Raw genomic sequence first — 18,019 nt, 5'->3', positions numbered from 1 at the left:
TCTTGCTTTGCCAAAAAAAAAAAAAAAAAAAAAAAAAAGAAAGAAAAGAAAAACTAGCTGGATGTGGTGTCACATGCCTAGAAGTTCCAGCTACTCAGGAGGTTGAGGTGGGAGGATCACCTGAGCTCAGGAAGATTGAGGGTGCAGTGAACCATAATCGTGCCACTGCACTCTAGCCTGGGCAACAGAGTGAGACCCTGTCTCATCCAGTCTCATGGATTTCAATACCAGTCATTTACTGGTAATGCCCAATTTTATATCTCTAACCCAGACCTCCTCCCTAAACTCAAAATTATAGATTCTTCTGCATACTCATTATCTCCATTTAGTCATCACAAGCTTCAAGTGTCCTGGACGGAGCTTCTGATATTTATCCTCATCACACTCCCCCAAACCTATCTATTTTTCTTGCTGTTCTCTCTTCCTCAATAATGAACAACATGCTTAAAATTGCAGTTACTCAGATGAAAACCCTTGGAGTCATCCTTAATGACTATTTTACTCTCACACAACATTTAATTCAAAATGTATTCAGAAATTGACTGCTTCTGACTATCCTCACTGCCATCCCTCTAGTCCAAAATCCATTTTATCTTGCATGAATTATCACAATAGCCTCATAACTGTTCCCTCTTCTCTCACTCTTGCCTGTGTTAATCAGCGCACAGCAGACTTGCCAGAGTGATCTGTTAACATGTTTCATCATATCCGTCTTCTCAAATCTCTACTTTAGGGGAAGTGAAAATTACATATTTCATGTGATCTACTAACTCGAACAGGGTCCAGGTCCCTATTAACTCCCTGATTTTATTTCTTGTCTCCTTCCTCATATTCCATAAACAGGATCCATAGTTTTCTGCATTTGGATTTGTATTCACTTTTCGAAGACATCAACGTGGCTCATTACTTTACTTCCATTGGGTCTTTACACGAAAATCACATCACTGGAAAATTCTTCCCTGCCCAAGCCCTATCTAAAATTGTATCCTAGCCAGGCGCCTTGGCTCACACCTGTAAATCAAGCACTTTGGGAGGCTGAGGCTGAAGTATTTGCTTGAGGCCAGGAGTTAGAGACCAGCCTGAACCACATAGTGAGACCTGGTCTCTATGACTTTAAAAAAAACAAGTAGTCAAGTGTGCTGGCATGCCCCTGTGGTCCCAGCTACTCAGGAGACTGAGGTTGGAGAATCACTTGAGCCTGGGTGGCTGTAGTGAGCCATGATTGTGCCACTGCACTCCAGCCTGGGTGACAGCAAAACTCAGTCTCCTAAATATATAAATGAAAAAGAAAATTGCATGCCTCACATCAAACTCACATACACTTATTTTCTTTCTCCTTATCTGCTTTATACTGTTCTCATTAACACTATTTAACATATTATATAATTTAATTAAACTTATCTCTGTATCTTTCTTTTCCACTAGAATGTACAATCTTTTATTGCCTGTTTGGTTCACTGCTGGAAACCCAGCCTGACACATAATAAAGGCTCAACAAATATTTATCAACTACACGAGAGAATGGATGAGCACATACAACATACATACCATGTTACTTGATAATAGAGAAAACGCAAAGGAGTGTAAGAGGCAGTTCTTGTCTCGTAAGGATTTTAAATTTAATGAGCAAGGAAAATGAAGAAGTCATATTAATTAATTAAACTCTAAATGTGAAAAATCACAGATAATAAGAAAATGTTTTGTAAAATCTGAAGAGGTCAAAAAAGTTTTCTGAGGCTGAAAGGCGGATTAAATAGACATTTGGGCTTGCATTAAAAATATATTGATAACAGAATTCTAACTTGTGTGAGTATTAGAGAATTGAAGTTCTTAGTGAAGGAAAAAAGCAAGACATGCTCAGATAATCAAGACCTCACAGGCCTGGCTCCATTGGAAGATTCTAAGTATGAAGTGGTGGGAGATAAGTTTGAGAGACCGAAACTGGTTGAGTTTGCATAAGGTCTTGGCTATTAACGAATTACAATTTATCCCAACAGCACTGGAAATCATTAGTAAAGTGGTTCTTCACCTTTTCTGAATCACAGACACCTTTGAGAATCTGCTGAGAGCTATGAAACTTCTACTCCTACAAATAAGTCCCCATATCTGTTAATAGAATCTATATACGATTTTAGGATATTTGAATCTGTTAATGGACTCCTGTTTAAGAGCTCTTGCTTTGCCAAAAAAAAAAAAAAAAAAAAACAGTTACAAGGATAGGTTAGCTGTCATTTTCTAAAACTGTAATTCAAATTTGGCCAGGCTTGGTGGCTCACGCCTGTAATCCCTCCTTTGGGAGGCCAAGGCAGGCGGGTCACCTGAGGCCAGGATTTCGAGACCAGCCTAGACAACGTGGTAAAACTCCGACTCTACTAAAAATACAAAAATTAGCCAGGCATGGTGGCTAGTGCCTGTAGTCCCAGCTACTCAGGAGGCTGAGGCAGTAGAATCGCTTGAACCCGGGAAGCGGCGGTTGCAGTGAGCCAAGATTGGCCCACTGCACTCTAGCCTGTGCAACAGAGTGAGACTCTGTCTCAAAAAAAAAAAATAATAATAAAATAAAAACGTAAATAAATGTACAGATTTGTTTCTTCTTTAATTGCTTCTACTCTGGTTAATACACCAAAATTTTGTACACTTATTAGGAAATCGAATCCCTCCATATATTCCAAAATACCCCAAACAGCTAACAAGCTTATGGAAACTAGCATATTTGTAAATTGTAAAATGCCTTATGAAAAAAATATTAAAAATTTAAAAATTGTAGACTAGGGGACTTTTAAGTTCACCATGCACCCTTCTGCCTTATCTTCATTTTTTCTGTAGGCAATGGGAGTAGAAAAAGAACACAGGTGGGAACATATGAGAAACTAGTTTTCTCATCTGCAACATAATATACAAGGTTGAAATGAGTATGATGAGCAAAAAGAGCATTGCTTATGTATTCTTGTTGTTTTCCCTTGTCTTCCCCTTTTCCTTGGCCACTAACTAACCACCTGAGTGTGTGGATATCTCATCTAAGTCAGGTAATTTATTTGAGCTTTGGCATTTTCATTCAAAAAAGCAGCATTGCACAAAATGGCCTTTGAGGTCACATCTAGCATTAAAAATGAATTGTTTTATACCATTAAAATTAATTAACATTATAAATATCTATGATTTTCAAATGCGTAAAAACTGTAAAAATAACCAACTATGGAGGAAAGTCACACAGCATTTAATGTTAACCCTGGACCATAATTTATGAACTTGCAACCAAGGATTACCAGATTTTTAATAAAATCAACACCATGATTAGGATAGTAAAATTTAAATCCTAGTTCTACCACATACTAGCCAAATAGTTTTAGGTAAATTACATAACCTCTCTATGACTCAGTTTATCTATTTGTGAGATGGGTAAAATGATAGCATCTATGTCATGGAACTTGATGGAATATTTTACCTAGAACGGTGTCTACAAAATCATAATTGTTTACAAACATTCGTTTCTATTACTTTGCTGTAATGTTAATTATATTTATATAACAACAGTGATGTATTTTCAATTTGCAGACTCAAGCCAAAAACACCTATCTTTACAGAACAGATATAAATGTTACAAACACTACTGATGCAAACATAGTATAATTCAAAATGGGAGGTGGAGAAGAGGCGAGAGTAAGTATGTGTGATGATTTTCTCACTTTTCATATTGGTCAAAAGGTGCTTTCTAAGCTTGGTAAAAATTTAAAAAGAGGTATACTCATACCATTTAATGTAATAAAAGCAAAAATTACAAGAATAAAACGATTATAAGTAATCAAATTAGGAAATACCTGGGGATGAAAGGTAATATGGCTGGGCTTCATACTATGGAGTAAATACCTATACTGTTAGAAATTAGTTTGTCAAGAAGTAGAAACATTATCATACACATTATTATAACCATCAGGAACCAAAGTACAAGTAGCTGACACTGACTGCATCTAAGAATTGAAATGTGATAAAGTAGGGTTGGGGTCATGAAGATACACTGTGTTTCTGTTTTCCCTTCACTCCTGACTCTAGTGTCCATTCTTTTAATTTGCTGTGGTAATACACTAAAATAAGGATTTAGGAAGATAATTGAAACTTTAGAGTTATTGTAATTTTATCTGCATCTTGTACATATTTCTAATCAATTATCATTGGGTTTTAACACAAAAAGTAGAAATCTGGCTTCCCTTGAAGGGTAATGTAGTGGACTTTGCGTTTTATCACACAACTTTTAACTTCCATGACCCTGAGTCAATCCTTATGCTCTATATTAACTCCACGTCTTTGTTCTATATAGTTGAGCCACTCAATTATTGAAATCAGGGCACCTCATGACATTCCTAAGTATGCCAATGACAATCTCTTTGGAACGGAAAGTTCAAGCATTTTTTTTTCTTTAAAGCATATGAACATCTGTCAAACACAAAAAGAAGGGGGAGATGATTCATGAAAGAGCATTAAACAACCGTGAAGAACCTCTTGAAAAGTAACCATGTAATGCATAAAGAGTTACTGATGATTCATCCAGTATGACAGGAGAGAATATATAAATAAGGATATTTTGACAGAGAAAGAGTGGGTCAGGGACAGATAAAGCAGGGCAATCTGGGTATGTTTACTGTATTACCTACAAATGTATTCAGAAATCATGAAATAGAATATTAACAAATATAGAGTGTGAACATGTTTGCAGGATTGAAGTCTTCCACTTGAAGGGAAAATGTTAGAGAGCCAACAAGGACCATATAGCCTGATCCTTGATATTTTTGCTCATCTGCAAATGTGTACATGAACAGCAAAATCAATATTTTCAGGCCCTTAGTGTGAAGCAAGTGGCTGCATAAATGAGCACTGACTTAAAACACAGACCGAATGTCTCTATCCCCTCTCATCTAACTGTATTGAAGCTGTGGAAAATTTTTCTTCTGTCATACAGTAAACAATGTGGTAACATTGCTTAACATGACATTTGAATGCATGTCTGCCTCTTTTCTAAAATCAGGTTGCTGAGTAATTCACCTGGAAACCCAATCTGGATGGGGTTAATTAAATCCAGCTGGAGCAAGACACCTGGCAAAGATGCTTATTTGAAGTGTGTTTGCTCTTGGACTGAGCTTTACCAGAGAGAAAATTCATATTCTGAGCTTTTCTAGAAGCAGGATTGGCATAGGAAAGTTGTAGAGTCGTCAAAAAAAAAAAAAAATCAAAGTGAAAAAACATAACTTGCACTGAAAATTAGGCAAGATGCAGTCCAGTGTCATTTTAAACACAGTTAATTAGTCAATGCATTTAGCCCTGGGTTGGGTAAATGAAATGGGTAACAGGAAGACCAAAATAGAGTAACTATAGTCCCTCTCTCTAATACGCACACACACATGTATATATACACATATATACACACATATATACATAGAGTCTAAATGGTGTAGTATATATGGTATATATATCGTATCTATAAGTGTATGTATACATATACATATGTATTTCCTAAACTGCTTTGCTTTTTCTTGAACTATTAATTCATTTACTGAGCTTTACACAAGAAAAGCAAAAAAAAAAAAACTTGTTTTTCATCTCAAGAAAAAGAAATACAATGTTGTACGGAATATAGTTAAGGACTTTGGTTCACTGTATTACAGTGAGTTCTTTTTATTAGGATCCACAAAAGCTCTCTTGCTTTATAGCAATTGATTTGCTGTTCCAGAGCAATTGTTTCTTTTGGTATTCTGAACACTACATCGTAGAATTAATTGTGTTCTGCTCTTTGTCTTGGTTGCTAAAATGTTCTGAGCGTCTTATGACCCTGAACTAGAACAAAGTATACAGGACTTTATGGTGTTTGATATCTGTGTGTGTATCTGATAAGACAGATGTTTCTTTCTCCACACTATTTATCTGATGATGGTAATTAATTTAACTACAACTACTCACATGAGATCTAGAACCATTTTTAGCTGTATAGTTTAGGCTTACACAAACACATTATCTGTATAAAAAGACTAACCCCGTTCTCAGCAAAGTTAGAATACAACCTGCATTTTCTGGGAGTCCCAATGTCAAAGCCTCTAACATAACCAATTTCATGCTCCATTAATGTTAATATTTCAACAACTAAATTATACGTATCACATAAAACACAGGAAAATATTCTTAACTAGTTCATTCCGATGGAATGTTAGATCAATGTGGTCAACGTACATAACATGTTGTAAAGTAGGACATGATCTGGAACCGTACTGGGGAAAAACATGTCATCAGAGTCTAAATCACCACTTTTAAAAGTTATTTAATGTCTCAGTAATCTTCTTACCTATGACTATGGATGAGAGCATTCAAAGCCAGGCCATCAGACCAGCTGGTGGTGAAGTTGATTACATTAACCTGTGGATAATTACGAGTTGATTGTCGGACCCAGCTCAGGAGAATCTTTTCACTGTTGGTTTGTTGCAATCCAGCCATGATATTTTTCATTACATTTTTTACCTACATGTGGAAATAAATTTTCATAAGGAAACAAATTCCTTGAGCAAGAACCATGCAAATTTAATAGAAATTTTAGGGCCAATTAGTAATAAAACATAAGAGATTCTACCCGAAGTAAGTCTATTCTAAAAGGTGAGGAGTCTATTCTGATTCCTTGGTGTCTATGCCATACCATTTACTGAATGTGTTCATTATTACTCCTGGATTCTGCCATATTAGACTGAGCATTTACTGTTTATAGAATTGCTCACCTTCTAGTTTTCAATGAACAAGCTAGAGAAGACAGTGTATAAAAACATTAAACTTACTGTTAACCAAGCACTGAAGATATAAAAGTGCTTTTTGGATAGCATAATCATTTTTTAAAGTATGTGTTCATATTTTGCCTTTGTTATTAATTGTGGTAATTGGACAAGTTGCTTAACCTTTTCTAGGCATTTCTGTGTATCTTATATGCAAGGTTAGTATAAGATCAAAGTACAAAATACGGTCAAATAAAGCCCCTAATTTCATACCATCATTTAACTCGAGTTATGTTTACTGGCTGAACTGAAAAGAAGACAGAAATGTTTGTCTGCCTAAAATAAAGAAAAAAGCAACAAAGGAAAGAAATATTTATCCCTAAGAGCTGTACATGTGTAGCCTTGGTTCTATTTTCATTAATTGGTTTCCATGTATTTGATTCTCTCATAGGCTTCATGTATGTACAGATGTTATTCAGCAGATTATCAAATTTCATTCTTCTGAGTCATCTGACGCAGAAATCCATTCTAAGCATTTTTTCTAAGTTTCATGAATGCAGTGACACCTCATAGAAAAAATGATGTCTTTTATTAAAGAATTATTTATTATGTATTAAAGACTACTTTTTAAATATAAGCCCCTTATGAGATGCTGGAAGAAGACATCTATGTAAAACTCATTAGTCTGTACCACTAAGCACTTTCCTTCTGGGAAGGTTAAGGTTCATATACTATCAACATTTGATCAGATGATGAATATTTATTGTGCATTCTAAATATGATAATTTTACTTTTTCATCCATATAGAAGTTAACAAATGCCTTTGGGGTAAATGTATATTTTAACATCTCCAATGTTAGCCATCTTTTTATTAAAAAGTAAATGCAAATTTTAGGATATACTACTAAATCTCATTTTAACATACTTTTAAAAGATTTGAGATGATGCTTTGTAAACATAGTAATGATTTGGAGATAGGAAAACTTCGCATATATTTGTCACAATCCCTTGATAACTAAGTCTATTATTTAGGAGTAGATTATCCAGTTTTCCTAATTCCTTCTTGACCTACTTATTTAGTCAGTTACTCAGTGAATACAGGTCAACTATGTAATTTGTCTCATATTCTAAAATTATAAATTGCAAACCTTTATGTACAGTGACTGCAGGAGGTGTATTTTGTATTCCGTGCTAAATTAGGACTGGAATCAGCAGATCGTGGCTTAATGGTGGTAATGGATTTGCAATAATCAAGCAATCCTCCAATGATGAATGCGATTCATTTGTGAAATGCTTGGCCAGTCTGCCCTCTATGTGCATAATGTTGAAGGACAAACAAGTATACAATCCAAAACTCCTTTAGTATCATTATGTCACTAATTCAGCTTATCAGCCTCAGCCTCGTTGTTATTGCTTCTACTTAGGTGCAAATGTTGCGCAGAAAAAAATGTAATCAAGGGCAATGTATGATAATCATGTCTCCTTTTCCTACACAAAAGGCAGTTATCAAAAAATCATTGAGCTGGTCCCAAAGGTGAGCCTGTAAACAAAATTGTCCTGTCCTCAGGTCTCTAAAAGAGGCTCAATTTAAACAAATGTATTTGTGTGTGTGCCCGTGCATACAACTATAAATCCATTTTTTAAAAGGAAAAAAGTTGAAATGTCTTTGAGCAGTGATTTTTAAAAATGACTAGGAGTTAACTGGGCCAAGAAGGCATGATGGACATGGAGATGCACCGCCAAGATTGATCTTCAAAGGAAGGGCTTGTTGCTCCAGCTGTGGTCAGGCAGCTTCTTGTTAGTTCTCTCAGGTACCACCTGACTTGCCGAGTCCAGTCAGCCAATGTCACACCCTTTCCAGGGCAACTCACATCTATTGACTGATGAAGGGGCATAGTATAAACACTCCGCCATTTTAACTCCACTTGAGACAACTCTGAAGGGTCATCCTAGCTGCAAGTTGTCCATGGGGTTGAATAAGGGTATTATAGAGTTTACATCACAGCTGTAGTTCTTTCTTTCCACTCCTGTCACCTCTGCCCTTCTACAGGTGTGTTTTTTTTCTTCTTCCAGGGCATGGCTTAATAAACATGCTGCCTGCCAAACTCAACTCCAAAGTCTACTCCCCAGAACCCAGACTGTGATTAAAAGAAGTTGCAGCAGAGGAATAGAAGTGAAGAAGGGTAGGAATAATCTTATATGGTAAGGATAGTTTGTGTGAAGCTCTGCAGAAGAGCAGAGCAAGAACTGTCTTGCACAGAAGTGACTTGGTAGGCAGAAATTTACAGGGATGGCTTTCAGCAGTGCAAACGTCATCATTCTCCTATAATTGCAAATTGTATCAATAATACAAAGATTCTAAAGTGAATAGCGCTGCCATTAAGTACATCCCTTGAATTATCCAGCAAAAGTATGGACCTGACTTCTGATAGCTCGCCACTGTTGCCAAGATTTGTTTTTATAACCAGCTGGTTGCCAGAGCCAAGATTAGCACTCTGAAAAAAATGGATTGCACTTAAGAAGAAAAAGATGCCAAACACACGTTATATGCTTTGCAATTTTGTTCAAAGCTGCCTATGCTACAAAATATGCCTTGTTTTAGGCTAGCAATTTTATTTGAGATGGACACTGGAAAAACAGTAAGGAAAACAGGGTTTGCATTCCTGAGTTTTCACAAGTTCAATGAGAAGTCCTCTATGGCACTATTAATAACATAGTATGTGGCATTAGAACAAGGGGTCAACATCTTTCTATCTCTATATGCTGCTCTTAATCTGACAGATCTAGAAGGTACATTAAGTTGAGCAGAATGCCCTTTAATCTTTGCTGAGATATAAGGGCTTCTCCATTTAATAGGAAGGAAAATATGTAATGCTGGTAAAAAGTATATTTTTAGATTCACTGAATTATGATGAAGAATACTGAGCAAGATAATTTTTTCAAAGTGTGCTTAATAGTTTTAGAACATGGCAGTGTGATATAAGAGAGAGATGAGATAAGTAAGCAGAGGCTGGGAAGAGTCTACAGTCTTGCCATCTCAAGGATATGGTGATTCAAGGGCATAAATGGAAAACAACAGGCTGCAAGAGAGGTCTCAGACAAAGAAAGATTGAAAAAGCATTCTTTCTGATATTCCTCATTGTAAAAGCTCCTCCACATGCTATTAAAAAAAAAAAAATGAACAACTTGCAAGCAAGTGAAGAAATTATCAGACAGAATAGTCTTGAAAGTTTATCTTAGACTAGTTCAGATGGAAAGGGCTTCAGGATATTTTTTAAAAATGGTAAGATCGTATGATAAATAGTATAAACGATAAGTACAATTCAAAGTGGCTTTTGGAGCTCTGTGCATGCTTGAGTTCTGCTGACTTTGTCAAAACTTACGTCTGTGTTACGCAAAGTGGGATCTGCAAACTGGATTCACTCTAAGAATTATTTGTTACTATGTCATAAGATAAAGTCAACAATTGGGAATGCATCAAGAAACTTACGTAGGGATTTTAGAGTGCCATTCATGTCTATTGCATTTAATAATAAAGGAGGAAGCTTAGGTATTTTTTTTTTGTAATGCTTTGGTTTTATTGTATCTTACACACAATGCATTAGGGGAAAAACGTGTTCCTTCCTCAAGATGTTTCGAGAAATACCGCACAACATATGAAAAGCAGTTTGGGGAGAGGTGGGGTATGCTGCTCGCTGGTTCTATTTGAACCATCACTATATGGAACGGGCTGAAAATTGGCCAACTTGGGCTCACTTAGGCTCACTTAAGGCTCCTATGAGCTATTCTTTGTTGCCAGCACACATTAATTCCTGCTCTTTCTCTTCCCCCCTCCCCGCTTACTGTTGTGAAATAGCATTAAGCCTGTTCAGAGAAGTTGGAATAAAAATATATGCGGGCCAATTAGGAGAGCAATATGGCTGCTGAATTGAGAAGGTACACTTAGTGTCTACTCATCCTCTGACTCTGAGCAAGAGCAATCTACAATTCAAGTTAAAATTCAAGTTTACCAAATGAAGCCATGACAGCTGCTATAATAGGGCTAGACCTGAACTATTACGCTCAGTGAAAGTAGTCAGACACAAAATAACAAGTATTATATTGATATAAAATATCCAAAAAGGCAAATATGTATGGACAGAAATAGACTGACAATTGCCTAGGGCTACGGTTGGAGTGAAAAATGACTGTAAATGGAGAAGAAACTTCTTTTTAGGGTGATGGAAAAGTGCCAAAATTAGATTGCTATGATGGCTATATTACTCTGTAAATGTCCTACAAATTTTAATGAACTGGCGGGTTGGTGGGGGTACTATTGATCCCTCAAAATAGTTTGAGAAGCTACCAAGAATCAAAACTAAACCAGGTTGATGCAAATTGAATTTTGCACTTAGAATGGGTGCGTTGATGGTATAACAATTACATTTCAAAAAAGCTGATTTATAAAAAAGTAATCCTGACCAGTAAAAATAGCAGTCATTTCTCAGCCTCCAAATTTTTTAAATGAGTGGAAAACTTCAAGCAATCAATACAAGCCATATGACACACCTCAAATAAAAGTGGTATACTACACTGAGTGTCTTGCAGATATTCTCCCACTTAATCGTGATAAGAAATATATACACGTTTATTTTTATTTTTACTCTTTTGATAGTGAAGGGACCATGGTCCAGAACAGGGGTGACAATATACCAAATGCCACTAAGGTGCTAAGTGTGGAAGTTTATGTTCAAGTTCATGTTGGTAAATATATATACACACATATGTATACATATATCTGTGTAAAATGAGTTATGTGTATATATACAATGAGTGAATATTAGTGAATATAAGTTCATGTTGGTCATATATACATATATGTGTGAATATGACTGTATATATACAAACACGTATATTGTATATATGCGTGTATATATATACACACACTCATTATATGCATACACATGCATATTGTATATATGCATATATATACTATATATATATATATATATATATATATGGGTATGTGTATCTTTTCCACAAATCCTTCAATCCATTTTGCAGAGGCCAAAGAGACAGTCAGAAGACCCTGTGCTCATGTGACTTAAAAATATAATTTCCAAATCAAATTATGGAGTTTGTATGTATAACACATTTATGGATAGAGATACCCATATTCTACTAATCTTTCATTGGCAATAATTTATGTTAAGAATACCCAAGACTGAGAAAGCCCCATTCCTTTGATAGTGATTAAAATTTAAAAATGCCTTTCTTTTTACAAGGCTATATAAACTCACTTATAGACAAGTAATAGAATATACATTTGTGGGAAAAAAAATTACTCACCTATGACTGGGACTTTGTATTTTACCTTATGCCTACTTAATGAAATAAAATTTTGAAAAATATTCCTGTAAATGTACCAGAACCTATTTTACACCATGATGATCCTTAACATTTCAGATGACATGGTTGTATCAATTTAAAAAGTAACACTGTGGAGAAGGGTTTGTTATTGTTAGAAATACACATTTGTTTCACAGGTCAAGGGCAGAAATAAAAAAAAAAAGCAAGATTCATGTTACCCAAAAGGAAACCATTCATCAGGATTCTTACCTGCCAGTGGAGGATTATATTCCAAATCAAACCAAGAGTCAGTTTATGATTTCCATCTACGATGTCAGTACTTCCAATATTCACTAAATCAACCTGTTAAAGAGAAGGGGAAAACATTTGAAGGTAAGAAACCAAATGCCTAGTTGCAATAACAATAATAAAAATGTGAAGGTAATTGCATTTAGCTATTTTCAGGGACTCAGCATTAAAGTTTTTTAAAAATAATCTAAAAATTAAACAAAATGCATTAGAAACCACTTTCCACAACAAGCATCCCATATATATTTACTTTTAGCGCATGAATAGATTACTGCAGATTAGAGAGGCCGACTGGAGTATCTCCAAACAAAATGTCATAAAGGATGTCTAAAATTAAGATATGCTTTCTAGTATAGAATTACAACTCAGAAAAATTCACCAGTACTTCCGTCTATCTCCGAGGAGTGCCAGTATAATTAAGGCTGACTGCATTTTACTAAAATACCTCTGTTTTAGAAAGAATGTTAGGTCTCTAATAAACAATGGAGCAAATTGCCAGCTCTCTTATCTCTGTCTAGGACTGTGTTTGGAAATGAAAATCTGGCAGTGTTTTGCCTTAATCAAGGCAAATCTCTATGTCTCCTGTCCTTCACACTATTCAAATGTTTAGGTGGAGTAAGGTTAAACACAAGCATCTGAAAAATAAGCATGTGAGAAGATGTTCAATGTTGTTAGCCAGTAGAGGAATGCAAATTATAAACCACAATAATCTGTCACTGCGCATGTATCACAATGGTTAAAATTAAAAAATGGTGCCATAACATGCTGGTGAGGGTGTGGAGAAACTGGATCACTCAACCCCTGCTAGTGGAAATGCAAATTATATAACCACTTTGGAAAACAGTCTGGCAGTTTCTCACAAAACTAAACATGTATTTATTATACAATCTAATAATTGGTCTCTTGGGCATTTATCTAAAGGAAATGAAAACATGTGCACACAAAAACCTGCACCTAAGTGTTCATACTACCTCTATTTGTAATAGCCCCAAACTGGGAACCCAGATGCCCTCAAGGGTAGGTAAACAAACCATAGTACAGCCACACCATGGAATAACACCCATCAGTGAAAAGGAACAAACTATTGATACATGCAGCAAATTAGATGAATTTCATGGGCATTATTCTAAGTGGGCAAAAAGTCATTCTCAAGAGGTAGCATACTATATGAGTCTGTATCTATGACAGTCTTGAAAAGACAAAGTTACAGAAATAGAGAACAGAGTAGCAGTTACCAGAGGTCAGGAATGGGGGTAAGATGTGGGGTAGCTGAATGTCCTTGTAAAAGGACAGTATGAGGGAACCCTTGTAATGGTGGAACTGTTCTGATGGTGGAATTACAAATCTACACACGTAACGTTGCATAGAACTAAATACACACATATGCATACACATAAATATGAGTAAAGCTGGGGAAATCTGAATACTATTGGTGGTTTATATGAATGTTGACATCTTGGTCAAGATATCATACTTTCGTTTTATAAGATGTTACTATATCAAAGGGGAGATTAATCAAGACTAAGAAAGCATCATCGTCTGTATTTCATCTGGGGATTCCTCACATGGCAATAGAAGAGAGAAATTCCTCCATAAGGAAAAGCCACTATAAATTTATCTATTGATTCACTGATTCACTAACTCAACAAATATCTTTTGGCTATATGCCAGGCAATGAGGTACTAAGAGCATGTAAAAGGAAAAACCTTCTGCTTTCATGAAACTTAATTCTAGTGATAGTTATAATCAGATGATATGCCACTGAAGATTAAAGCAGTTAAGCAGAAAATATGCAATTTTTAGGAAACAGACTCACTCATACTGTGGGAAGCATAGCTTGTAGGTATGTTTTGGCTTGCCATAGACCTGACTCTGGGGAGACTTAGATTAAGTAATAGGCACTTATATTCCAGTAACCCCTACCCAATGTCATAAGACTTGTCACTGTGTACGCAGGAAGATAGTTCCTCCATTTCCTTATCCCCATAAACGGTCTCATAAGGTCCAATTTCCACTATATTCAGGCACTGGGCTCAGACCTGATAAAGGGAAGCAAGGTACTATCCCTAATGTCAAGAAGTTCACAACAAAGGTCACATAATAAAAAAGTATCTACCATTAGGCTCTAGCAACTCTATCTCTACAACCAAATAATTAGAGATTAAGATATTTGTAGACCAATGATCATAGTAGCATTATTTGCAATAGGCAAAATGTGAAAACACCCAGATGTCCATCTACAGATAAATGGATAAACAAAATGTGGTATGTACATACAACGGAATATTTTCAGCCTTAAAAAGGAATGAAATTCTGATACAAACTACAACATAAATGAACCTTGGAAACATATGCCAAGTGAAATAAGCAAGACATAAAATGACAAATACTGTATGATTCTACTTATGTGAGGTACCTAAAAAAGTCAAATTCATAGAGAAAAATTGAAGTTATTAAAGGCTAGGGGAGGGAAAAATGGGGAGTTATCATTTAATGAGTATGAGTTCAACTTGGGATGATGAAAACATTCTAGAGATGGAAAGCGGTGATGATTACCCAACAATGAAAATATACTTAAAGCCACTGAATTATACACTAAAAAAGTAGAAAAAATAGTACCTCAAACCCTATTTAGGGCAATGTACCTGAATATACAGTTCTCAAAAGACAACAAACTAATGGCCAGCACATAAATGAAATAATATTGAACATCACTAATCATCAGAGAAATGCAAATTAAAACTACAATGAAATATTATCTCACACTGTTAGAATGGCTATTATCAAAAAGACAAAAGAGTAAGTTGTGGCCAAGATGTGGAGAAAAAGGAATCTTTGCACCCTGTTGGTGGAAATGTAAATTATTGTAGCCATTATGAAAAATAGTATGGAGGCTTCTCAAAAAATTACAAATAAAACTACCATATGATTCAGGAATTCCACTGCTGGGTATATATTCCAAAGGAAATGAAATCAATATGTCAAAGAAATAACTGTACTCCAGTGTACATTGCATTGCTACTCAAAATAGCCAAGATAGGGAATCGACTTAAGTGTCCATCAGCAGATGAAAGGATAAAGAAAATGCAGGTATACACACCTACACACACACACACTGCAATACTACTCAGCCTTAAAAAGCAGAGAATCCTGTCATTTGCAACAACATTAATGAATCTAGAGTACGTTACATCAAATGACATAAGCCAGGAACAGAAAAACATTACATCATGTCACTCGTATATGAAATTTTAAAACGTTGAGCTCATAGAATTGAGAGTAAAATGATGGTTAGCAGGGGATAATAGAGCTTGGAGGAGGAGGGTTGGGGAGATGTTGGTCAAATGATACTAAATTACATTCAGATAGAAGGAATAAATTCAAGAGATCTATTGTACAACATGCTGACTTTGGTTAACAACAGTATTGTATTTTGAAAACTGCTAAGAGAGTAGGTTTTAAGTTTCCTCACCCCCAAATGATAAACATATAATGTATATATTAACTTGAAGCATTCCACGATGTCTAGATATTTTAGAAAATCATATTGTACGTGATATATACAATTTTTTGCTAGTTAAATTAAAAAATAGTTGTATGGCAAATTTTACGTTATTTGTATTTCACCACAATAAAAAAGAAGTCATCAGAACACATACACGCACGCACAACAGCAGCAGCCACAGGTAATACCTAAATAAATGTTCTGGCTTTTTCCCAGTAAAATTTATATCCATAGGAAAAACAATTAGGTAGGCAACTGTGTCTCATGGAAGCCCAAGGGATGGGAAAAAGGAAGTAACAGTGTGACAAGGTAAGCAAAAGACGTAAGATATATCCATGTATTCAGTATTGATTAAATCTGTAAAGAAAAAAATAGATTGGAATGAAGAAAGTGTCAGGTGGAGAAAGCATGCCAGAAAGAGTTCAGATGACTGGGGGTAATTAACTGATTGGGAATATGGAGATATTGTATTCGGGGACAATATAGCAGACAGCTACTCTTTTTAACTTTTATATTAGGTTCAGGGGTACATGGGCAGGTTTGTTATATAGGTAAACTGCATGTCATGGGGGTTTCATGTACACTCCTCTCCCTCCCCCCACCTTTTACTCTCAAGTAGGCTCCAGTGTCTGTTGTTCCCCCGTTTGTATCCATGTGTTAACTTTTTTGTTGTTTGTTTTTTGGTAGACGGAGTTTCACTCTTGTTGCCCAGGCTGGAGTGCAGTGGCGCCATCTTGGCTCACCGCAACCTCTGCCTCCCGAGTTTCAAGTTATTCTCCTGCCTCAGCCTCCCGAGTAGCTGGGATTACAGGTATACGCCACCACCCCCACCTGATTTCGTATTTTTAGTAGAGACGGGGTTTCTCCATGTTGGTCAGGCTGGTCTCCAACTCCCGACCTCAGGTGATCCGCTCGCCTCGACCTCTCAAAGTACTATGTTACAGGCGTTAGCCGCCGCGCCCAGCCTAACTCCCACTTACAAGTGAGAATATGTGGTTTCATTTGGTTTTCTGTACCCGCATTAGTGTGCTGAGGATAATGGCTCCAGCTGCATCCATGTTGCTCCAATCTCATTCTTTTTTTGTCTGGGTTGTATTCCATGGTGTATGCCTACCACGTTTTCATCCTTGGCATGGCTGTGGCTGCGCGGTACTCCATGGTGTATGCCTACCATATTTTCTTAATCGGTCTACTGTTGATGGACATTTAGGTTGATTCCACGTCTTCGCTATTGTGAATAGTGCTGCAATAAACATGTATGTGCATGTGTCTTTATCGTGGAACAATCTATATTCCTTTGGGTATATACCAAATAATGGGGTTGCTGGGTTGAATGGTATTTAAGTTCTTTGAGGAATCACCATACTGCTTTCCACAATGGCTGAACTAATTTACATTCCCACCAGCAGTCACCACACCTGGCCAATATCTTATGCACACATTTTCAGACACTGATGCTTCTATTGTTATTATAAAAATTCACAGGATGTATCTACTAGATCAGAGTGTGTGTATATACAGACATAAACATGGTCTGATCTAGCAGATAAATCTATATATATATATATATATACACATTTCAGGGAGATATAGATATATCTATATATATACAGATATCTACACATATATAGCTATACATACACATATATACGTATGTATACATCTACACATATATACAAACATACACACACATATATACACATATATATGTAATTTTAATTTTAGTAGGTGTTTCCACCTGCCTTCCTAGAAACAATTTAGTATTTCATATTTTAACCAGATTATATAAGGGTAGGCTCTTCTCTCACCAGGAAATGTTTTGTTTTAGTTTTGTTTGTATGATCAATAAAATACATCACTTTTTTTATTTCTATGATTCCTTATGCATTTGAATATATTTTTGTATGACTGACCTATTACAATTCCATCTGTGAATTGTCTGTTAATATGTCTTGCTCATTTATTTCTATATGGTAGTTTTCTTTTCCCTTCTTGAATTTTAACAGCTCTTGGTAAATAAGAGCTAACATTTATAGAATGCTTACCACTTCCAAAATGTGGTATTTCTTATAATTCAACCTAATTTTGTATTTCATTGAAAAGTAAGACTGTCTTACAGATTTATGATTTTTAT

The 18,019-nt window shown here is 35.8% G+C and overlaps 1 protein-coding gene across 1 annotated transcript in view; it reads right to left on the bottom strand.

Annotated features, from left to right (window-relative positions):
- The window catches only part of LOC105555622 (dystrophin), a gene marked incomplete at its 3' end in the record, with an annotated part of 1,920,295 nt that overhangs the window by 1,505,204 nt on the left and 397,072 nt on the right, over positions 1–18,019 (bottom strand). Inside the window, exons 5-6 of the mRNA XM_012002637.1 lie at positions 12,342–12,434; positions 6,329–6,501 (exon numbers count right to left, since the gene is read on the bottom strand). Coding sequence (XP_011858027.1) covers positions 6,329–6,501; positions 12,342–12,434 — 266 coding nt within the window. The remainder of the gene's footprint in view (positions 1–6,328; positions 6,502–12,341; positions 12,435–18,019) is intronic.

Source organism: Mandrillus leucophaeus, unplaced genomic scaffold, assembly GCF_000951045.1.
Source record: "Mandrillus leucophaeus isolate KB7577 unplaced genomic scaffold, Mleu.le_1.0 Scaffold692, whole genome shotgun sequence".
Lineage (NCBI taxonomy): Eukaryota > Metazoa > Chordata > Mammalia > Primates > Cercopithecidae > Mandrillus > Mandrillus leucophaeus.
Note: the sequence above shows the minus strand (reverse complement) of the source record. Positions and strands in the feature narration are given on the sequence as shown.